The sequence below is a fragment of the Chelonia mydas genome, chromosome 3 (assembly GCF_015237465.2).
Source record: "Chelonia mydas isolate rCheMyd1 chromosome 3, rCheMyd1.pri.v2, whole genome shotgun sequence".
Taxonomy (NCBI): Eukaryota; Metazoa; Chordata; order Testudines; family Cheloniidae; genus Chelonia; species Chelonia mydas.
In genome coordinates, this window is record NC_057851.1 from 66,749,172 (window position 1) to 66,765,994 (window position 16,823).

At 40.8% G+C, this 16,823-nt stretch overlaps 2 protein-coding genes across 16 annotated transcripts in view; one reads left to right on the forward strand and one right to left on the reverse strand.

Annotated features, from left to right (window-relative positions):
* Positions 1-4,242, forward strand: part of ANKRD6 (ankyrin repeat domain 6) — a 160,598-nt gene extending 156,356 nt beyond the window's left edge. For all 10 annotated transcript variants that reach the window (XM_027825484.3, XM_037894471.2, XM_043542660.1 and 7 more), the window contains one exon: positions 1,942-4,242. In XM_027825484.3, coding sequence (XP_027681285.2) covers positions 1,942-2,507 — 566 coding nt within the window. In that variant the 3' untranslated portion in view covers positions 2,508-4,242. The remainder of the gene's footprint in view (positions 1-1,941) is intronic.
* The window catches only part of LYRM2 (LYR motif containing 2), a 32,089-nt gene extending 15,390 nt beyond the window's left edge, over positions 1-16,699 (reverse strand). For 5 of the 6 annotated variants that reach the window (XR_006289486.1, XR_006289487.1, XR_006289485.1 and 2 more), the window contains exons 1-3: positions 16,402-16,699; positions 13,901-14,041; positions 11,911-12,083 (exon numbers count right to left, since the gene is read on the reverse strand). Coding sequence is in view for 1 of the 6 variants with exons in the window: in XM_037894477.2 (XP_037750405.1) it covers positions 12,003-12,083; positions 13,901-14,041; positions 16,402-16,446 (267 nt within the window). In the remaining 5 variants the exon portion in view is untranslated. Of the gene's footprint in view, positions 1-11,613; positions 12,084-13,900; positions 14,042-16,401 lie in introns of those variants that run through there. The other variant, XM_037894477.2, reaches the window with a different exon arrangement.
* Positions 16,700-16,823: the final 124 nt, after the last annotated feature.

Genomic DNA, 16,823 nt, shown 5'->3' on the forward strand with positions numbered 1-16,823 from the left:
CTAAACCGTCAAGTTTCCATTGAATCAGCTATATTGTATTTGTTTTATTGGTGCATGGACCTTATCCCCATATGTATAAACTAATCTTTTATGGTTTATCTGTCCTAACTCCACACCCTTTTTGTTCATTCTTCCTTTTTTCTCCCTTGATGATCACCATAGGAGTACATTCCATTCTTGAAGAACATTTGGTTTTCTGATTCTAATATTACTGAAATGAACAGCTTGCTAAGCGTAGTCCTACTAGCACACACTAACCTAAAGACCAAAAGCCTGATCTCTGTGATGTCTGATCTTGCTGGCCTACAGAAAAGGCATCCTATCATCCCGCCTCAATATACGTTCTCGGGCAAGTAGGCTGCATTTTCTTTGAACAAATGTGTGTAAGTCAAGTCACTAGCCTGTGAATTTATCAATAGGAAGAAGTGATATATGTAGGGCTGTCAAGCGATTAAAAAAATTAATTGCACTGTTAACACTAGAATACCATTTATTTTAACTATTTTTGGATGTTTACTACATTTTCAAATTATTAATTTAAATTACAACAGAATACAAAGTGTACAGGGCTCACTTTATATTTATTACAAATATCTGCACTGTAAAAAACAAAAATATTTCAATTCTACCTCATACAAGTACTGTAGTGCAATCTCTTTATCATGAAAGTTGAACTTACAACTGTAGAATTATGTACAAAAAAACTGCATATAAAAATGTAAAACTTTAGAGCCTACAAGTCCACTCAGTCCTACTTCTTGGTCAGCCAGTCACTCAGACAAACAAGGTTGGTTACAATTTGCAGGAGATGATGGGTTCTGCTTGATAATGATCCAAAGCAGTGTGGACTGACATGTTCATTTTCATCATCATGAGTCAGATGCCACCAGTAGAAGGCTGATTTTCTTTAATGTGGAAACTACAGAACCCAAACCATCATAAGAGTGTTGCTCTTTTAAGATTTCTAAAAGCATGCTCCACACCTCATTCCTCTCAGATTCTTCAACTGTGGGTTGAGTGCTGTAGCTATTTTTAGAAATCTCACATCAGTATCTTCTTTGTGTTTTGTCAAATCTGCTGCGAAAGTGTTTTTAAGAAGAACATGTGCTGGGTCATCAGCCGAGACTGCTATAACATGAAATACATGCAGAATGTGGGTAAAACAGAGCAGCAGACATACAATTCTCCCCTTAAGGAGTAGAGTCACAAATTTAATTGACGCATTTTTTTTTTAAATGAGCATCATCAGCATGGAAACATGTACTCTGGAATGGCGCCGGAAGCATTAAGGGGCATAGGAATGTTTAGCATATCTGGCATGTAAATACCTTGCAACGCCGGCTACAAAAGTGCCCTGTGAACACCTGTTCTCACTTTCAGGTGACATTGTAAATAAGAACCAGGCAGTGTAAAGAAACTTGTTTGTTTTAGCAATTGGCAGAATAAGTAGTAGGACTGAGTGGACTTGGAGGCTCTAAAGTTTTACACTGTTTTGTTTTTGAGTGCAGTTATGTAACCAAAAAAAATCTGCATTTGTAAGTTACACTTTCACGATAAAGAGATTGCACTTCTGTACTTTTGAGGAACTGAAAAATACTGTTTCTTTTGTTTATATTTTTGATTACAAATATAGGCACTGTAAAAATGATAAAAGTGAGCACTGTGCACTTTGTATTGTGTTGTAATTGAAATCAATATTGAAAATGTAGAAAAACATTCAAAATATTTAATATATTTCAAGTGGTAGTCTATTGTTATAAGTGTGATTATTCGCGATTAATTGACAGCCCTAGATATAAGACAATATATTATAAACGTCTACAAAATGTATAGCATGGTATATAGGAAACCTTGGCCTTCCCAATTCTCAGAACGGGAGATTCTCTTTTAATATTTGCATAAATGTCTGCTCAGAACTCTCATTCTTTTTTTAATTTATAGGTGCAGAGCAACAAATGATATCTGCTTGTCCAGCTCCTTCTGCAGTCCCTCAAGTTGTTAGGCCTAAAGACAAAGCTTTTAGCTCCAGTGCTTTTGACAGGTTCCAACAGGAAGTGCCATTGTCAGAGCATTCAGGTTCCAAATTAAGACATGTTAAGGTACAAACTGCTTTGCAGCCCTTGACTGAATTTGCAAAGACTGAGCAACAGAGTGGCTACTTCATAGACAAAGGAACTCAAACAAAGAAGTCTGGCAAAAGTGGGCAGTCAAGACACAGGCCCCAGCACCATACAGTGACACATACCCAGCCACAGCAACCATCCGCTCTGCCTGGAGATCAACCAGCCCCTCAGATCAAAGACACTTCACAAGCTCTGGAGATTACTCAGTACTTTTTTGAGGCTGTTTCCACTCAAATGGAAAAGTGGTATGAGCGGAAGATTGACGAAGCCCAGTGCCAAGCTAATCAAAAAGCACAGCAAGACAAAGCTGCACTCAAGGAGCATATTAAAAGTTTAGAAGAGGAGCTCAATAAATTAAGGACTAAGGTGCAAAAAGAAAGCTAGCATCAAGAAAACAGGTGCAGGCATGGAAACTGAGGAATTGTTTTTTATATGAACTGCAGTATGGCTGATTTTGAGATCTATTAGTATGTAGAGTATTGCACCCAATACATACAAATATAAAAACTGCCCCTTTTAATGAGATGTAATTTTAGAAATTAGAAGTTCCAGAAATACCGGGAGTAAATATCCAAAAAGACTGTCTATGTAGTCATAAAACAGTAAGTCTCTGCAGATGGGACACACTCATGATACTATGAGCCCATAAAATTTTACAGTCAGAGATAAGAATTACCAGGTACTTCATCACCAGGTACCAATAACCCAAATCACATTCTAAAGGGAGAGTTTTCCCATTTCCTTGTAGGTCACAAAAAACACCTAATGGAAATGGTTTTGTTTACAGAAGCTTCCCACTGATACTTTCCTTTGCCTTGGGTTTGCATTGTTCAAGCATATTGTAACTTTGACTTCTCCTTAATTATTGTTTGAATAATTATTACAGGTTACATGATTAGTGAAGGTATCTATTCAAGTAACCTTATTGAAAAGTTGTAATTTCTTATCAGATGAGTGGCAAATATTTTACCAAGTCCTCACTATGTTTTATGAGCAGCAGTACGTTCATAGGCAAGACTCTGCCTCTGAGATGCCTAAATTCCAATTTTCTATAGGAGCATGAAACACAGACCCAGTGTGAATTCCTGGCTCCACTAAAGTAAATGGAAAAACTCCCATTATCTTCAGTAAGGCCAGGATTTCACTCCAAATGACTTGCCTAGCACCTCTTAAGTAACCCCCTCTCTCTTCTTTTTTTCACTTAAAGGGAAATGGATGTGGGAAAACAAAAGAATTAGGGACCTTATATGTCCATTATTTTCTAAAGGAAAATCCATTCCAGACCACCAAGCTTAATAATTAGACACCTGCAAACTGACTAGCAGAACACCAAGGCTGACTGTACTGAACAGAAAATTGTGATAGCAGTTTGGCCACATCGTTTGCCATAAATGAAAATGTCCAACTTTGATGGACAGAAAATTCCCCTTTGTGAACTGCTATTGAGAATCTTTCAGCTTATTATTTATCGTTTATATTGCAGTAGTGTCTAAAGGCCTCAACTGTGTTGGGCCCCAATTCTGCTCAGTAATGTACAAACATAAGTTACCATAGATAGTTGCAGCTCTATCCCTCTAGGGCTTTGTGCTTTAATCTAGTCGGAGACTCCATAAGATAGAGACAAGGTTATTTAACAGAGATCATGATAGCCCAGGAACAGCTATCCTAAATCATTCCACTTAAAAAAAAAAAACTGCAATATTATGCCAAGGAAAAAAAAAACAAGCAATCTCTTGACACTGGAAATCCAGATGAACAAAACGTATTTTACAGTATTGTAAACATATTAACTCTTTAGAAATCGAGCTCATATCTTTAGTACATGTATAAAGCAAAGAAAATTGTATTATATTACAGTATTTTTAATTCTTATTAATGCACTATTAAGACAAGTACAGTATATCTGTAGTAATGGAGATATTTGTTAATGCTAATGCTTTGACTTCAGTAGTCAAAAAAAAGAATTAGACATTTTCATATGTTTACAACTTTTTTAAGTCAATTGTTTAAGCTACTGTAGGAATGCAGAGGCATGTTATCTATTTAATTTTTGTATCATCTTGATAAAAAGTAAATGTTTTTGCCTAGTAATTAAACATAAATGTTGCTCAGAAAGCTATTTTTTTTGTGTTTTCTAGCTTTACAGAGTTGATCACATTGAAAACTGTAGATACAGAGTGGGAAATGAGAAGCAGTTTAAAATAATAAATTCAAAGGAACCAGGGCTGTCAAGCGATTAAAAAAGAAGAATCGCAATTGATTGCACTGTTAATAATAGAATACCATTTATTTAATATTTTTGGATGTTTTCTACATTTTCAAATATATTGATTTCAATTACAACACAGAATACAAAGTGTACAGTGCTCACTTCATATTTATTTTTGATTACAAGTATTTGCACTGTAAAAATAGTATTTTTCAATTCACCTAATACAAGTACTGTAGTGCAGACTATCATGAAAGTTGAACTTTTCAAATGTAGAGTTATGTACAAAAAAATGCATTCAAAAATAAAAATGTAAAATTTTAGAGCCTGCAAGTCCACTCAGTCCTACTTCTTGTTCAGCCAATTGCTCAGACACAGAAGTTTGTTTACATTTGCAGGAGCTAATGCTGTCCCTTCTTGTTTACAATGTTACCTGAAACTGAGAACAGATATTCGCATGGCACCGTTGTAGCCAGCATCGCAAGATATTTACATGCCAGATGCACTAAAGATTCATATGTCCCTTCATGCTTCAACCACCGTTCCAGCGGGCAGGCGTCCATGTTGATGACGGGTTCTGCTCGCTAGCAATACAAAGCAGTGCAGACCAATGCATGTTGATTTTCATTATCTGAGTCAGATGCCATTAGCAGAAGGTGGATTCTCTTTTTTTGGTGGTGCGGGTTCTGTAGTTTCCACATCAAAGTGTTGCTCTTTTAAGACTTCTGAAAGCATGCTCCATACCTCATCCCTTGCAGATTTTGGAAGGCACTTCAGATTCTTAAACCTTGGATTGAGTGCTGTAGCTATCTTTAGAAATCTCACATTTGTACCTTCTTTGCGTTTTGTCAGATCTGCAGTGAAAGTGTTCTTAAAATGAGCAACATGTGCTGGGTCATCATCCGAGACTGCTATAACATGAAATATATGCAGAATGCAGGTAAAACAGAGCAGGAGACATACAATTCTCCCAAGGAGTACAGTTAAAAATTTAATTAATGCATTATTTTTTTAACAAGCATCATCAGCATGTCCTCTGGAATGATGGCCGAAGCATGAAGGGGCATAGAATGTTTAGCATATCTGGCATGTAAATACCTTGCAATGCTGGCTACAAAAGTGCCGTGCAAATGCCTGTTCTCACTTTCTGGTGGGCAGAAGACGAGGGCAGCATTATCTTCTGTAAATGTAAACTAACTTGTTTGTCTTAGCAACTGGCTGAACAAGAAGTAGGGCTGAGTGGATTGTAGGCTCTAAAGTTTTACACTGTTTTGTTTTTGAGTGGTGTTATGTAACAAAAAAGATCTACATTTGCAAGTTGCACTTTAATGACAAAGATTGCACTACAGTACTTGTATGAGGTGAACTGAAAAATACTGTTTCTTGTTTATCATTTTTACAGTGCAAATATTTGTAATAAAAATATACACTTTGATTTCAATTACAGCATGGAACACAATATAGATGAAAATGTAGAAAAACATCCAAAATATTTAATAAATTACAATTGGTATTCTATTGTTTGACAGTGCGATTAAAGCTGCAATTAATTGCAATTAATTTTTTTTTAACTGCGATTAATTGACAGCCCTAGTGGGAACTAAGCCCCTGAATTCTAATCCCAGTTTTCCCATTAATTTACTATCTATAAAATGCAGATAATTCTTAGGTACAAAAATTATCTTGCAGAGGTTCTATAAGGATTAACTAATTTAGTAAAAAGAAAAGGAGTACTTGCGGCACCTTAGAGACTAACCAATTTATTTGAGCATGAGCTTTCGTGAGCTACAGCTCACTTCATCAGATGCATACTGTGGAAATTGCAGAATATCATTATTATATACACAGACACCATGAAACAATACCTCCTCCCACCCCACTCTCCTGCTGGTAATAGCTTATCTAAAGTGATCATCAAGATGGGCCATTTCCAGCACAAATCCAGGTTTTCTCACCCTCCGCCCCCCCACAGACAAACTCACTCTCTTGCTGGTAATAGCCCATCCAAAGTGACCACTCTCCCCACAATGTGCATGAAAATCAAGGTGGGCCATTTCCAGCACAAATCCAGGTTCTCTCCCCCCTCCCCCCCCCCAGACACAAACTCACTCTCCTGCTGGCAATAGCTCATCCAAACTGACCACTCTCCCCACAATGTGCATGACAATCAAGGTGGGCCACTTCCAGCATAAATCCAAGTTTAACCAGAAGGCGGGGGGGGAGGTAGGAAAAAACAAGGGGAAATAGGCTACCTTGCATAATGACTTAGCCACTCCCAGTCTCTATTTAAGCCTAAATTAATAGTATCCAATTTGCAAATGAATTCCAATTCAGCAGTTTCTCGCTGGACTCTGGATTTGAAGTTTTTTTGTTGTAAGATAGCGACCTTCATGTCTCTGATTGCGTGACCAGAGAGATTGAAGTGTTCTCCGACTGGCTTATGAATGTTATAATTCTTGACATCTGATTTGTGTCCATTTATTCTTTTACATAGAGACTGTCCAGTTTGACCAATGTACATGGCAGAGGGGCATTGCTGGCACATGATGGCATATATCACATTGGTGGATGCGCAGGTGAACGAGCCTCTGATAGTGTGGCTGATGTTATTAGGCCCTGTGATGGTGTCCCCTGAATAGATATGTGGGCACAGTTGGCAACGGGCTTTGTTGCAAGGATAGGTTCCTGGGTTAGTGGTTCTGTTGTGTGGTATGTGGTTGTTGGTGAGTATTCGCTTCAGGTTGGGGGGCTGTCTGTAGGCAAGGACTGGCCTGTCTCCCAAGATTTGTGCTGAATAGAATAACTATTTCTGTCTGTGTATCTTTTTTGTAACTTAAGGTTTTTGCCTAGAGGGGTTCTCTATGTTTTGAATCTAATTACCCTGTAAGGTATTTACCATCCTGATTTTACAGGGGGGATTTTTTTTTTATTTCTATTTACTTCTATTTCTATTAAAAGTCTTTTTGTAAGAAAACTGAATGCTTTTTCATTGTTCTCAGATCCAAGGGTTTGGGTCTGTGGTCACCTATGCAAATTGGTGAGGCTTTTTATCCAACATTTCCCTGGAAAGGGGGGGTGCAAGTGTTGGGAGGATTGTTCATCGTTCCTAAGATCCAAGGGTCTGGGTCTGTAGTCACCTAGGCAAACTGGTGAGGCTTTTTACCAAACCTTGTCCAGGAAGTGGGGTGCAAGGTTTTGGGAAGTATTTTGGGGGGAAAGACGTGTCCAAACAGCTCTTCCCCAGTAACCAGTATTTGTTTGGTGGTGGTAGCGGCCAATCCAAGGACAAAAGGGTGGAATATTTTGTACCTTGGGGAAGTTTTGACCTAAGCTGGTAAAGATAAGCTTAGGAGGTTTTTCATGCAGGTCCCTCTCACAAATCTTGGGAGACAGGCCAGTCCTTGCCTACAGACAGCCCCCCAACCTGAAGCGAATACTCACCAACAGCCACATACCACACAACAGAATCACCAACCCAGGAACCTATCCTTGCAACAAAGCCCGTTGCCAACTGTGCCCACATATCTATTCAGGGGACACCATCACAGGGCCTAATAACATCAGCCACACTATCAGAGGCTCGTTCACCTGCACATCCACCAATGTGATATATGCCATCATGTGCCAGCAATGCCCCTCTGCCATGTACATTGGTCAAACTGGACAGTCTCTACGTAAAAGAATAAATGGACACAAATCAGATGTCAAGAATTATAACATTCATAAGCCAGTCGGAGAACACTGCAATCTCTCTGGTCACGCAATCAGAGACATGAAGGTCGCTATCTTACAACAAAAAAATTTCAAATCCAGAGTCCAGCGAGAAACTGCTGAATTGGAATTCATTTGCAAATTGGATACTATTAATTTAGGCTTAAATAGAGACTGGGAGTGGCTAAGTCATTATGCAAGGTAGCCTATTTCCCCTTGTTTTTTCCTACCTCCCCCCCCCGCCTTCTGGTTAAACTTGGATTTATGCTGGAAGTGGCCCACCTTGATTGTCATGCACATTGTGGGGAGAGTGGTCAGCTGGATGAGCTATTGCCAGCAGGAGAGTGAGTTTGTGTCTGGGGGGGGGGAGTGGGTGAGAAAACCTGGATTTGTGCTGGAAATGGCCCACCTTGATTTTCATGCACGTTGTAAGGAGAGCGGTCACTTTGGATAGGCTATTACCAGCAGGAGAGTGAGTTTGTGTGTGTGGTTTTTGGAGGGGGGTGAGGGGGTGAGAGAACCTGGATTTCTGCAGGAAATGGCCCACCTTGATTATCATACACATTGTGAAGAGAGTGGTCACTTTGGATGGGCTATTACCAGCAAGAGTGAGTTTGTCTGTGGAGGGGCGGAGGGTGAGAAAACCTGGATTTGTGCTGGAAATGGCCCATCTTGATGATCACTTTAGATAAGCTATTACCAGCAGGAGAGTGGGGTGGGAGGAGGTATTGTTTCATGGTGTCTGTGTATATAATAATGATATTCTGCAATTTCCACAGTATGCATCCGATGAAGTGAGCTGTAGCTCACGAAAGCTCATGCTCAAATAAATTGGTTAGTCTCTAAGGTGCCGCAAGTACTCCTTTTCTTTTTGCGAATACAGACTAACATGGCTGTTACTCTGAAACTAATTTAGTGACAGGTATTATTCATTCAACACAACGTTTACCATGGGACACAGGGAAAGGGAGCCTTTTCTCGCATTCTCCCCTACCCCACACTCTACACATTAGGCAAAATTGAAGCGATTCTTGGCTACTACCCACATAATCCACCCTGCCCTTTTACATACACACCCAAAATTAATCCCATTATTCCAGAAGAGTTTCTAATTCCTGCATGGACTCCTGCAGCAGATCTCATAACCCCTAAAAGGCTTCTGGCAGAAAGACTCACATGGACTCTGATGGAGTCCGCACATTGTGCTCCTACAGACTTATGGAACCAACTGGGTTAGGCACTTCATGGGACGTTCTCAGTCAAGGACTGTACCCTGGTTGGAAGTCTTATATTGCCCAAAGTGGGTAAGGAGTGACAAAGTTCATTTTGACCTGTACAATTTGTTATATAAAATTGCTTATAAAAACTAAGCACAAGCTGAGTTAAAGAAATTTACAATCTGAATGTTTGAACTAAAAACTGTGATTACACAGTTTCAAGACTCTGGTAAAATCACAGAATTGCTATAATACAAGTGAAAGGAAATGCCCATTAGGATTGCTAGATGTTGGTTTTGATTAAGGGGGTCATCTCTTTCTGTACTATGTTTTTCTGGGGGCAGCTGGCAGCTTGCTGAAGGGAGGGAGGAGGAGAAAGGCCTTACTGTGAGTCAGAGCTTCACTAATCATGGTTGTTACCACTCTCACACCTGTTGGGACCTCGACATCATTTTCCTGCATCTGAATGATGTCCTAATCTGATCAGACAAGTAGAAGGAGCCGGATGACATCACCTTTAGAGTGTCAGCTAAATCCTGAGCAACAGCTGGGATATGAACCTGATGTTCCTAATATTACTCCCTGCCTATTTGTCAGTGCCTCCTTATTTCTTCTACCTCTTTTGCCTTCTAAGAGACCAGCTTAGCCAGCGAGGAGTATCTACCCTTGCAATATTGCTGTAAGCCTGTGACCAAAGAGGCAAGCTAAAAACAAGATTGATCGAGATTGCTAAATACTAGAATGGCTAATAAGTTTGTGTGCTTTGCCAGTGACTGTTTCTAGCAGCTAAAGTGCACGCAAGGAACAAACCGAAGCTGCAATTTAGAAAAGATCCATGAAGCTTATATCTCCCACTGGGTGTGTTTATTTTAAAAGTATGTTGGTTGAACTTCACCCACTAACCCTCAGAAGTTGCCAGCTAAATCTGACTTTTCCAGCAAAGACTTCTACTATAACCTTAAGACTACCAAGCAAAGTTTCTCTCTAGACAGAAAAAGGGAAGTTTTCAAAACAAAGTTTCAAATGTTTTAACTGTTTTTCCTTTTTTTGTGAATTTGTTAAAAGGTTTGTGTTACTGTGGGAGTAGGCCAGCATAAGTTTATATAAAGCACAATTAATTTAATGTTACAATAAAAGGGTTCTAGTACATTTTAAATCCTGAGCTCGACACTGTAAAAGGGACAGAGTGTTAATGACAAAAAAAAAAATCACACTCTCTTATCCCTTAAGGTTACTGTAATTGAAGACAAGTTAAAATGAAGAAAAAAAAATCTTATCTTACTCAAGTTCACTAGTGTGTTGAGAGTGCATGTTATTTATTTTTTGTATTGTGGTAGCTCCTAGAAGCCCCATGGCCTCAACAAGGATGGTCCCAGCCCCAAAGAGCCTACAGTGTTATGTACAATACAAAAACATTAGGTGATACAGACAGAAAGAGACAAGGAAACAATTAGACAATACTGGTCAGCATGATCTGCAAGAAACTGTAACCCTGCAGCAGTGTGCAGATAGAGAAAGGGGAGTGGGAGGGGTGGGAAGACTTGGCCTTTGATGGTGATATACTCAGGCTCTGCTCAAAAAGGCCCTTCTAATCATCAAGGAAGCAGATCGTTTTTTAAAGAACTGAAGAAAAAAAAATCAGGACATAGTAATAAAGAGCCTATTACCAGAATACTGATTTTCTTTTGAATTCCATTTTTTTTAAAATCATCTTGTCAGTGTCTGTTTAAAAAATCCACAGGAGCAACCTCTCTCGACACAAACCAGAGAGCTGTCTAATCCAGAGTCTTGTCTTCGGTAGTAGCCAGAACCAGATGCTTCAGAGAGAAGCTCAAGAAACCCCATAGACAACAATTTTGGAATATAGCCTAACTACAGGAGAAATTTCTTTCTAACAGCCTGTCAGTCAGTGGTTGGCTAACCAGCCTTGTGAAGTCTTTCAACCAAGTCTGCAGGTATAGCTTTGAAGAAACTTGGTCTGCTGCTTGTTAGAACTGAACCAAGACATACTAGCTGGCAGCTGTGTACATCTGTTGTTTGGATATATAGCTATTTACATTCAGAGAAACTCAACCTTCTTTACTTTTGAAATTGATAAACAAAATATGTTGCCATTCATGTGGGGAATACAACATGAGGAAGGGCCACAACATTAATATACCTTTTCTGTTTGTTCTACTTTATGTAAGAGATGAACACTTGTCAGTATAATCACAAGAGCTATTTCTTAATTTGGCAATAACCATATCCTAGGTTAAATTCTCTCACACTGTTAAGGTTTAATCAATCATGATTATGATTAAAGACACTACTTCAAACAAACAGGATCAAGTTATCACCTACACATGGGGAATTTTCTTAGTATTTTGAACAAGTTTATTATGAAACAAACTTCAGGAGTTTGGGACTCTAGAGAAGACTCCCATAAGATTGTAACATTTAGAAGTACTAACGTAGAAAAAAAAAATCTGGTTTGAATTTCTTTCTTCTTTGGCAATGCTACTCTTCTCTCAGCAAGTATTATGCCACACTTTTGATTATTTGAACAAATATGGCGTAAGTAATTTGTCTATGCCAAATATTCAGGTAACAGACTCAAAAAGAGAAAGGAAATAATGGAATTGTACGGTATTCCACCTTGAAACATTACCAGTATCTTTGCATAAGACGAGGTGCTGCATCCTGGAGAAAGTACTGTACTTCTCACAGTGGATGAAAGTCCATTGGCTCTCAGAATTAAGGTTAGGAGTTTGCCAGCTGAAGTGTTCTCTCAAGCTCCTGAAGCTGCATGTTGCCCTGAGTAATCATCATCCTAATTGCATCCTGTAAAGTGAAATGGAATCTGTTGGGCTGAACACGTATAACACACTACAGCACACAGCTTTTTGCCAGAGTTGCTGCATTTTTCACTCAATTTCTTTGCCTGAGTCAACGGCACACAATAAAGCATTCAGCCTCTAAAACAATGAAGACAACACAATATGTTCATTATGATAGGTTAAGCAACTGTCTCTCACCAACAGAAGTTGGTCCAATAAAAGACATTACCTCACTCACCTGGTCTCTCTAACATACTGGGACCGACACGGCTACAACACTGCGTATATTAATGTGCCATTCATTTTTCCTTAAGTTCTTAATAGTGCCATTGGGGGTTATTCCTGTGGCTTAAAAGTAAGTGGAAAAGTTTCTTTGATTCAAAAAATCTAACTACATTAGTATTTTCTTTATACGTCCATGTCCTTTCCAATGTTTCTGTGAATAAATGGTAAGAACCACAGATGTGCATCGTAGAGAGGGATTTTTAAGAGATAAATGGTGTGGACATTCTTCTGAAATTCTTTAGTCTGCATAATTCCAGCCAGTAATTCTTTACTGCTGACTAGGAAAGGTGCACAACTGGCAAGACAGGGTGTAGAAATGTTTGAGAAAAGGTGAAGTTTTCCCCACCCATGGCCGCTTCCTATACAGATATCAAGTCAAATCTGTTTTGTTCAGCCAAAATTAATAAATACTAATCTAAACATAACCCCAACAGATATCATAAAAAGGCAGGCCCAGCATTAGTAAACTTAAAATTGCTCTCCACTATTCAATACAAAGTTGTAAAATTAAAAGTTTTGTCTGATTCTTATTTCAAGCAAGCAGTTTTTGTTTTGTTTATTCAATTTAAGAAATCAGAAAAAAAATAATCAGAAAAACTTTATTTACAAGCAAGAAAGAAAAGGAGAGATAGTGTTGATAGTTTTCATAGATTCCAAGGCCAGAAAGGGACCGTTGTGATCATCTAGTCCAACCTCCTGTACAACACAGGCCATAAAACTTCCCCAAAATAATTCCTAGAGCATATATTTTAGAAAAAATATCCAATCTTGATTTAAAAATTGTTGGTGATGGGAGAATCCACTCTGAGCCTTCTTAAATTATTCCAATAGCTAATTACCCTCACTGTCAAAAATTTACGCTTCAGTTCCAGTCTGAATTTGTCTAGCTTGAACTTTCAGCCATTGGATTGTGTTATACTTTTCTTTGCTAGGTTAAAGAGCCCATTATTAAATATTTGTTTCCTGTGTATATACTAACAGACTAATCAAGTCACCCCTAACCTTCTCTGTTAAACTAAATAGACTGCGTCTATCACTATAAGCCCTGTTTCCTAATCTTTTAATCATTCTCATGGTGTGATTTTTCATCCTGTTGATAATAGCCCACTTTAATTGATTTGTCTCGACTCCCCCACTGGGTAAAGCAACTCCCATCTTTTCGTATGCTGCTATATATCTTCCTACTGTATTTTCCACTCCGTGTATCTGATGAAGTGGGTTTTAGCCCGTGAAACCTTATGCCCAAATAAATTTGTTAGTCTATAAAGGTGCCACAAGTACTCCTCGTTGTTTTTGCAGATACAGACTAACACGGCTACCACTCTGAAATCTCTCCCCAATATATTGTATCGCTTTTGTATAAACATTACTTGTTTTAGAAAAATCAGCAAAATAGATACAAAAACAGGTGTTATAGAAGTCTTGGTGCAGTTCTTAAAAAAACAAAGCATATGACAAACCATACTCTGTAGCACTAAGAGTGCTGCCAAGTATATAAAAGACACTGCTATGAGGCTTCTGCCTCCGATTGCTCACCTCATCTGTTGCATCTTTATTTCTTTTGAATTCTTCCCTTGCCCACTCCTTTAGATAGTGCCTATCAGTTTCAGTAGGTACCTGACGAATAGCCTGGAGAATTCTTCTGTATAACTGAAGAACCTGCTGCCGTCTCAAGAACTGCAAAGAAGAGGGGAAATGCCAGTCATGTTTGCTGCTCCAGTGGTCTCCAGTCAGTTATATTATCAAAGAAAAGTTTTTTTAAAACCTTTGTAGAGATTTAAGCCAAATACCACCTGGAAATTAAATGAACCAAGAAAAAGTACCTGCTATGCAAGTTTAGTATATAATAAGCTTAAAATTTAGAAGAAAAACAGAGTAAATTTTAAATTTGAATGATCTGAGCTGGGCTATTGGAATAGAGCAGGGGTTCTCAAACTTCATTGCACCGGGACCCCTGACAACAAAAATTACTACACGAGCACAGGGGGGGGTACTGAAGCCTGAGTCTGCCCAAGCCCCACCACCCTGGGCAGGAGGGCCAAAGCTGAAACCCCAGGGTGTGTAACCTGAGCCCTGCCACACAGGGCTAAAGCCCTGGGACTTTGGCCCCGAGCGATGGGGCTCAGGCTTCAGCTCTGGGCCCCAGCAAGTGTAAGTCACCCTGGGGACCCCATTAAAATGGGGTCCTGACTTACAGTTTGAGAACCGCTGGAATAGAAGGAAATCTATAAAAAGAACTAGAAACTCCCATGATTAGCTACTGTATATTGCAAAGTGCTTAGTCATAGACCAGGGCCCCACTGTGCCCTCTATAAACACAACAGAAAGATGGTCCCTGCCCCACACATCTTACAATCTACAGACTGGTCTACATATAGCTTTTGCACCAATATAATTATTTCAGTTAGAGGTGTGATTTTTTTTTTTTTAACTGACATCACTATATTTAGGCTTGGGAGGATCAGATGTGTATTGGTAAATGTAAATTTCACTATACATGCACAAATAAATAAAAAAATATTTCTACTGATAATCAAAATGTATGAACAGGCAAAGTAAGAAAAATACTGCTTGAGAACTTATCAGAAGTTGATTTAAAGTTATTTACTTTGTATATTTTGACAATTTAGGTTTTAAAGATTATAAAGCATTAACTTTTTGAATATCAATGTCTCCAGTCTTTAAATAATCATTGTCTGAACCCCTCATAATTCCCCACAACTGTGAAAATTGAAATAGCCTAAAATTTAAAAAAAATGCATAAAAATAAACATTGATGTTATCCGTCAAAATTATTTAAAAAAAAAAATCAAATTCTGCCAAGCCTAGTTATACTGGTACAACCCTAGTGTGGATGAAGTTTTACCAGTATAAAAGTATATTACACTGGTACATCTTATTCCCCATCACGTGCGGAATAGGTATACCAGTATAAGCACTTTTATATCAGTACTACAGTGTCCACACTTACTTAGGGGGGTTATACTACTTTAACTATACCAGTATAATATTTGCACAGACAAGCTCTAAATATCAGAGTTGTTGGCACAGAAATTATAGCTGTATTGGAGAAGGAAAAGAAGGAGGGGGAGCTCTGTGGAACCCACACAGAAAATTGGGAGGGGGGATTAGAAGGATTCTTCAAACAACATGCTGAAGGAGCAATTAGAGAGATAAAGAATCAGGAAAGGACTCAGTCATGAAAGCCAAGCCAGGTCAGATTACCAGAGGAAGAGCACAGTTGACCCTGTCAAAAACCGTTGTGAGGTGGAGGAGGGGATGCAGCACTGTCTCTGAGCTTTGGCCACGGAGGGGGGCATCAGAGATTTGGCCAACGTCTATACGTACAGAGAGCTCTCCCGTCAGTATAATAAAAGCACCTCCACAAGAGGCAGAAGCTATGCTGGCGGTACAAGCTCTCCTGCCGACATAACGCTGTGCACAGGAGTGCTTATGTTGATGTAATTTTTATGTTGATGTTGCTTGCGGGTGGCTTTTTGACACCTCCGAGCAACATAAATTTTGCCGACGCAGGCTTAGGGTGGAGACAAGCCTTTGGCAAGAGCTGTTTCAGGGCAGGGCAGCAGGCTCGGCAGGGGTCTAGGAGGAAAACGGAGGGGAGGCTACTGACATCCAGCTGGAGGAGTTGTGGGTGCTTAGCCCGACTGAAAATTGGTCCAAGCCACTCACCCAAAGTCCCCCCGCAAGCGGTTCAGCAGAGTCTCTGGCGCTACCAACTGCCCCCCCCCGCTCCGGTTCTGAAAAACGCCGGGGCTTGTGCCAGCCACCCGGCCGCGCCCAGGTGGCAGGTAACGGGCAGCCTCTGAGCCCAGCCCGGGCCCCTGCACCCTGTAACCCGGCAGCGGCCCCGGGCCAGGCCGGTCGCTGGCTGCGCCCGGGCCCCTAACAGCAGGGGCTGAAGCCCCCCGCTCCGGCAGCAGCGACTCCCTCAGCCGCCACCGCGACCCCCCGGCTGGGCGGCCCTGGGGAAGGAGGGGCTCTGGCCGGCGGCGAGACGGGACCCCCCGGGCTGCTACCTGCTTCAGCGTCAGCGCCGCCGGAGGCAGCCGGGACGCGGCCATGACACCGACCAGGCCCTGCGTGCGCGCCGCAGCCCCGCCGCCTCCGCCGCCCGCCTTCGCGGGGCCCCGGTCCCCTCCCTGCCCGGGCGCTCGCGGGGAGCGGCAGGTCCCGCTGCTCAGGCAGGGGCGGACACCCCCGAGGGGGTGAGGCTCAGCCAGGGGCGGGGAAGGGATTTTAAGGCCTGGCCTCGGCGTGGGCGGGAAACCTGCGGGTTCCGGGCTGCCCAGTGCCGTGCCCCGCCCCGCCCCGGGCCGCAGAGCCGGCGCCAGCTCCTGTGGGCGCCCCCGGGGGAGGAGCCGCACAGCGCCCCCCGCCGTCCGCCTGCCCCAGCGCTGCAGCTGCGTGTTTGTGCCAGCCGAGACCCAAGCCCGCCCCG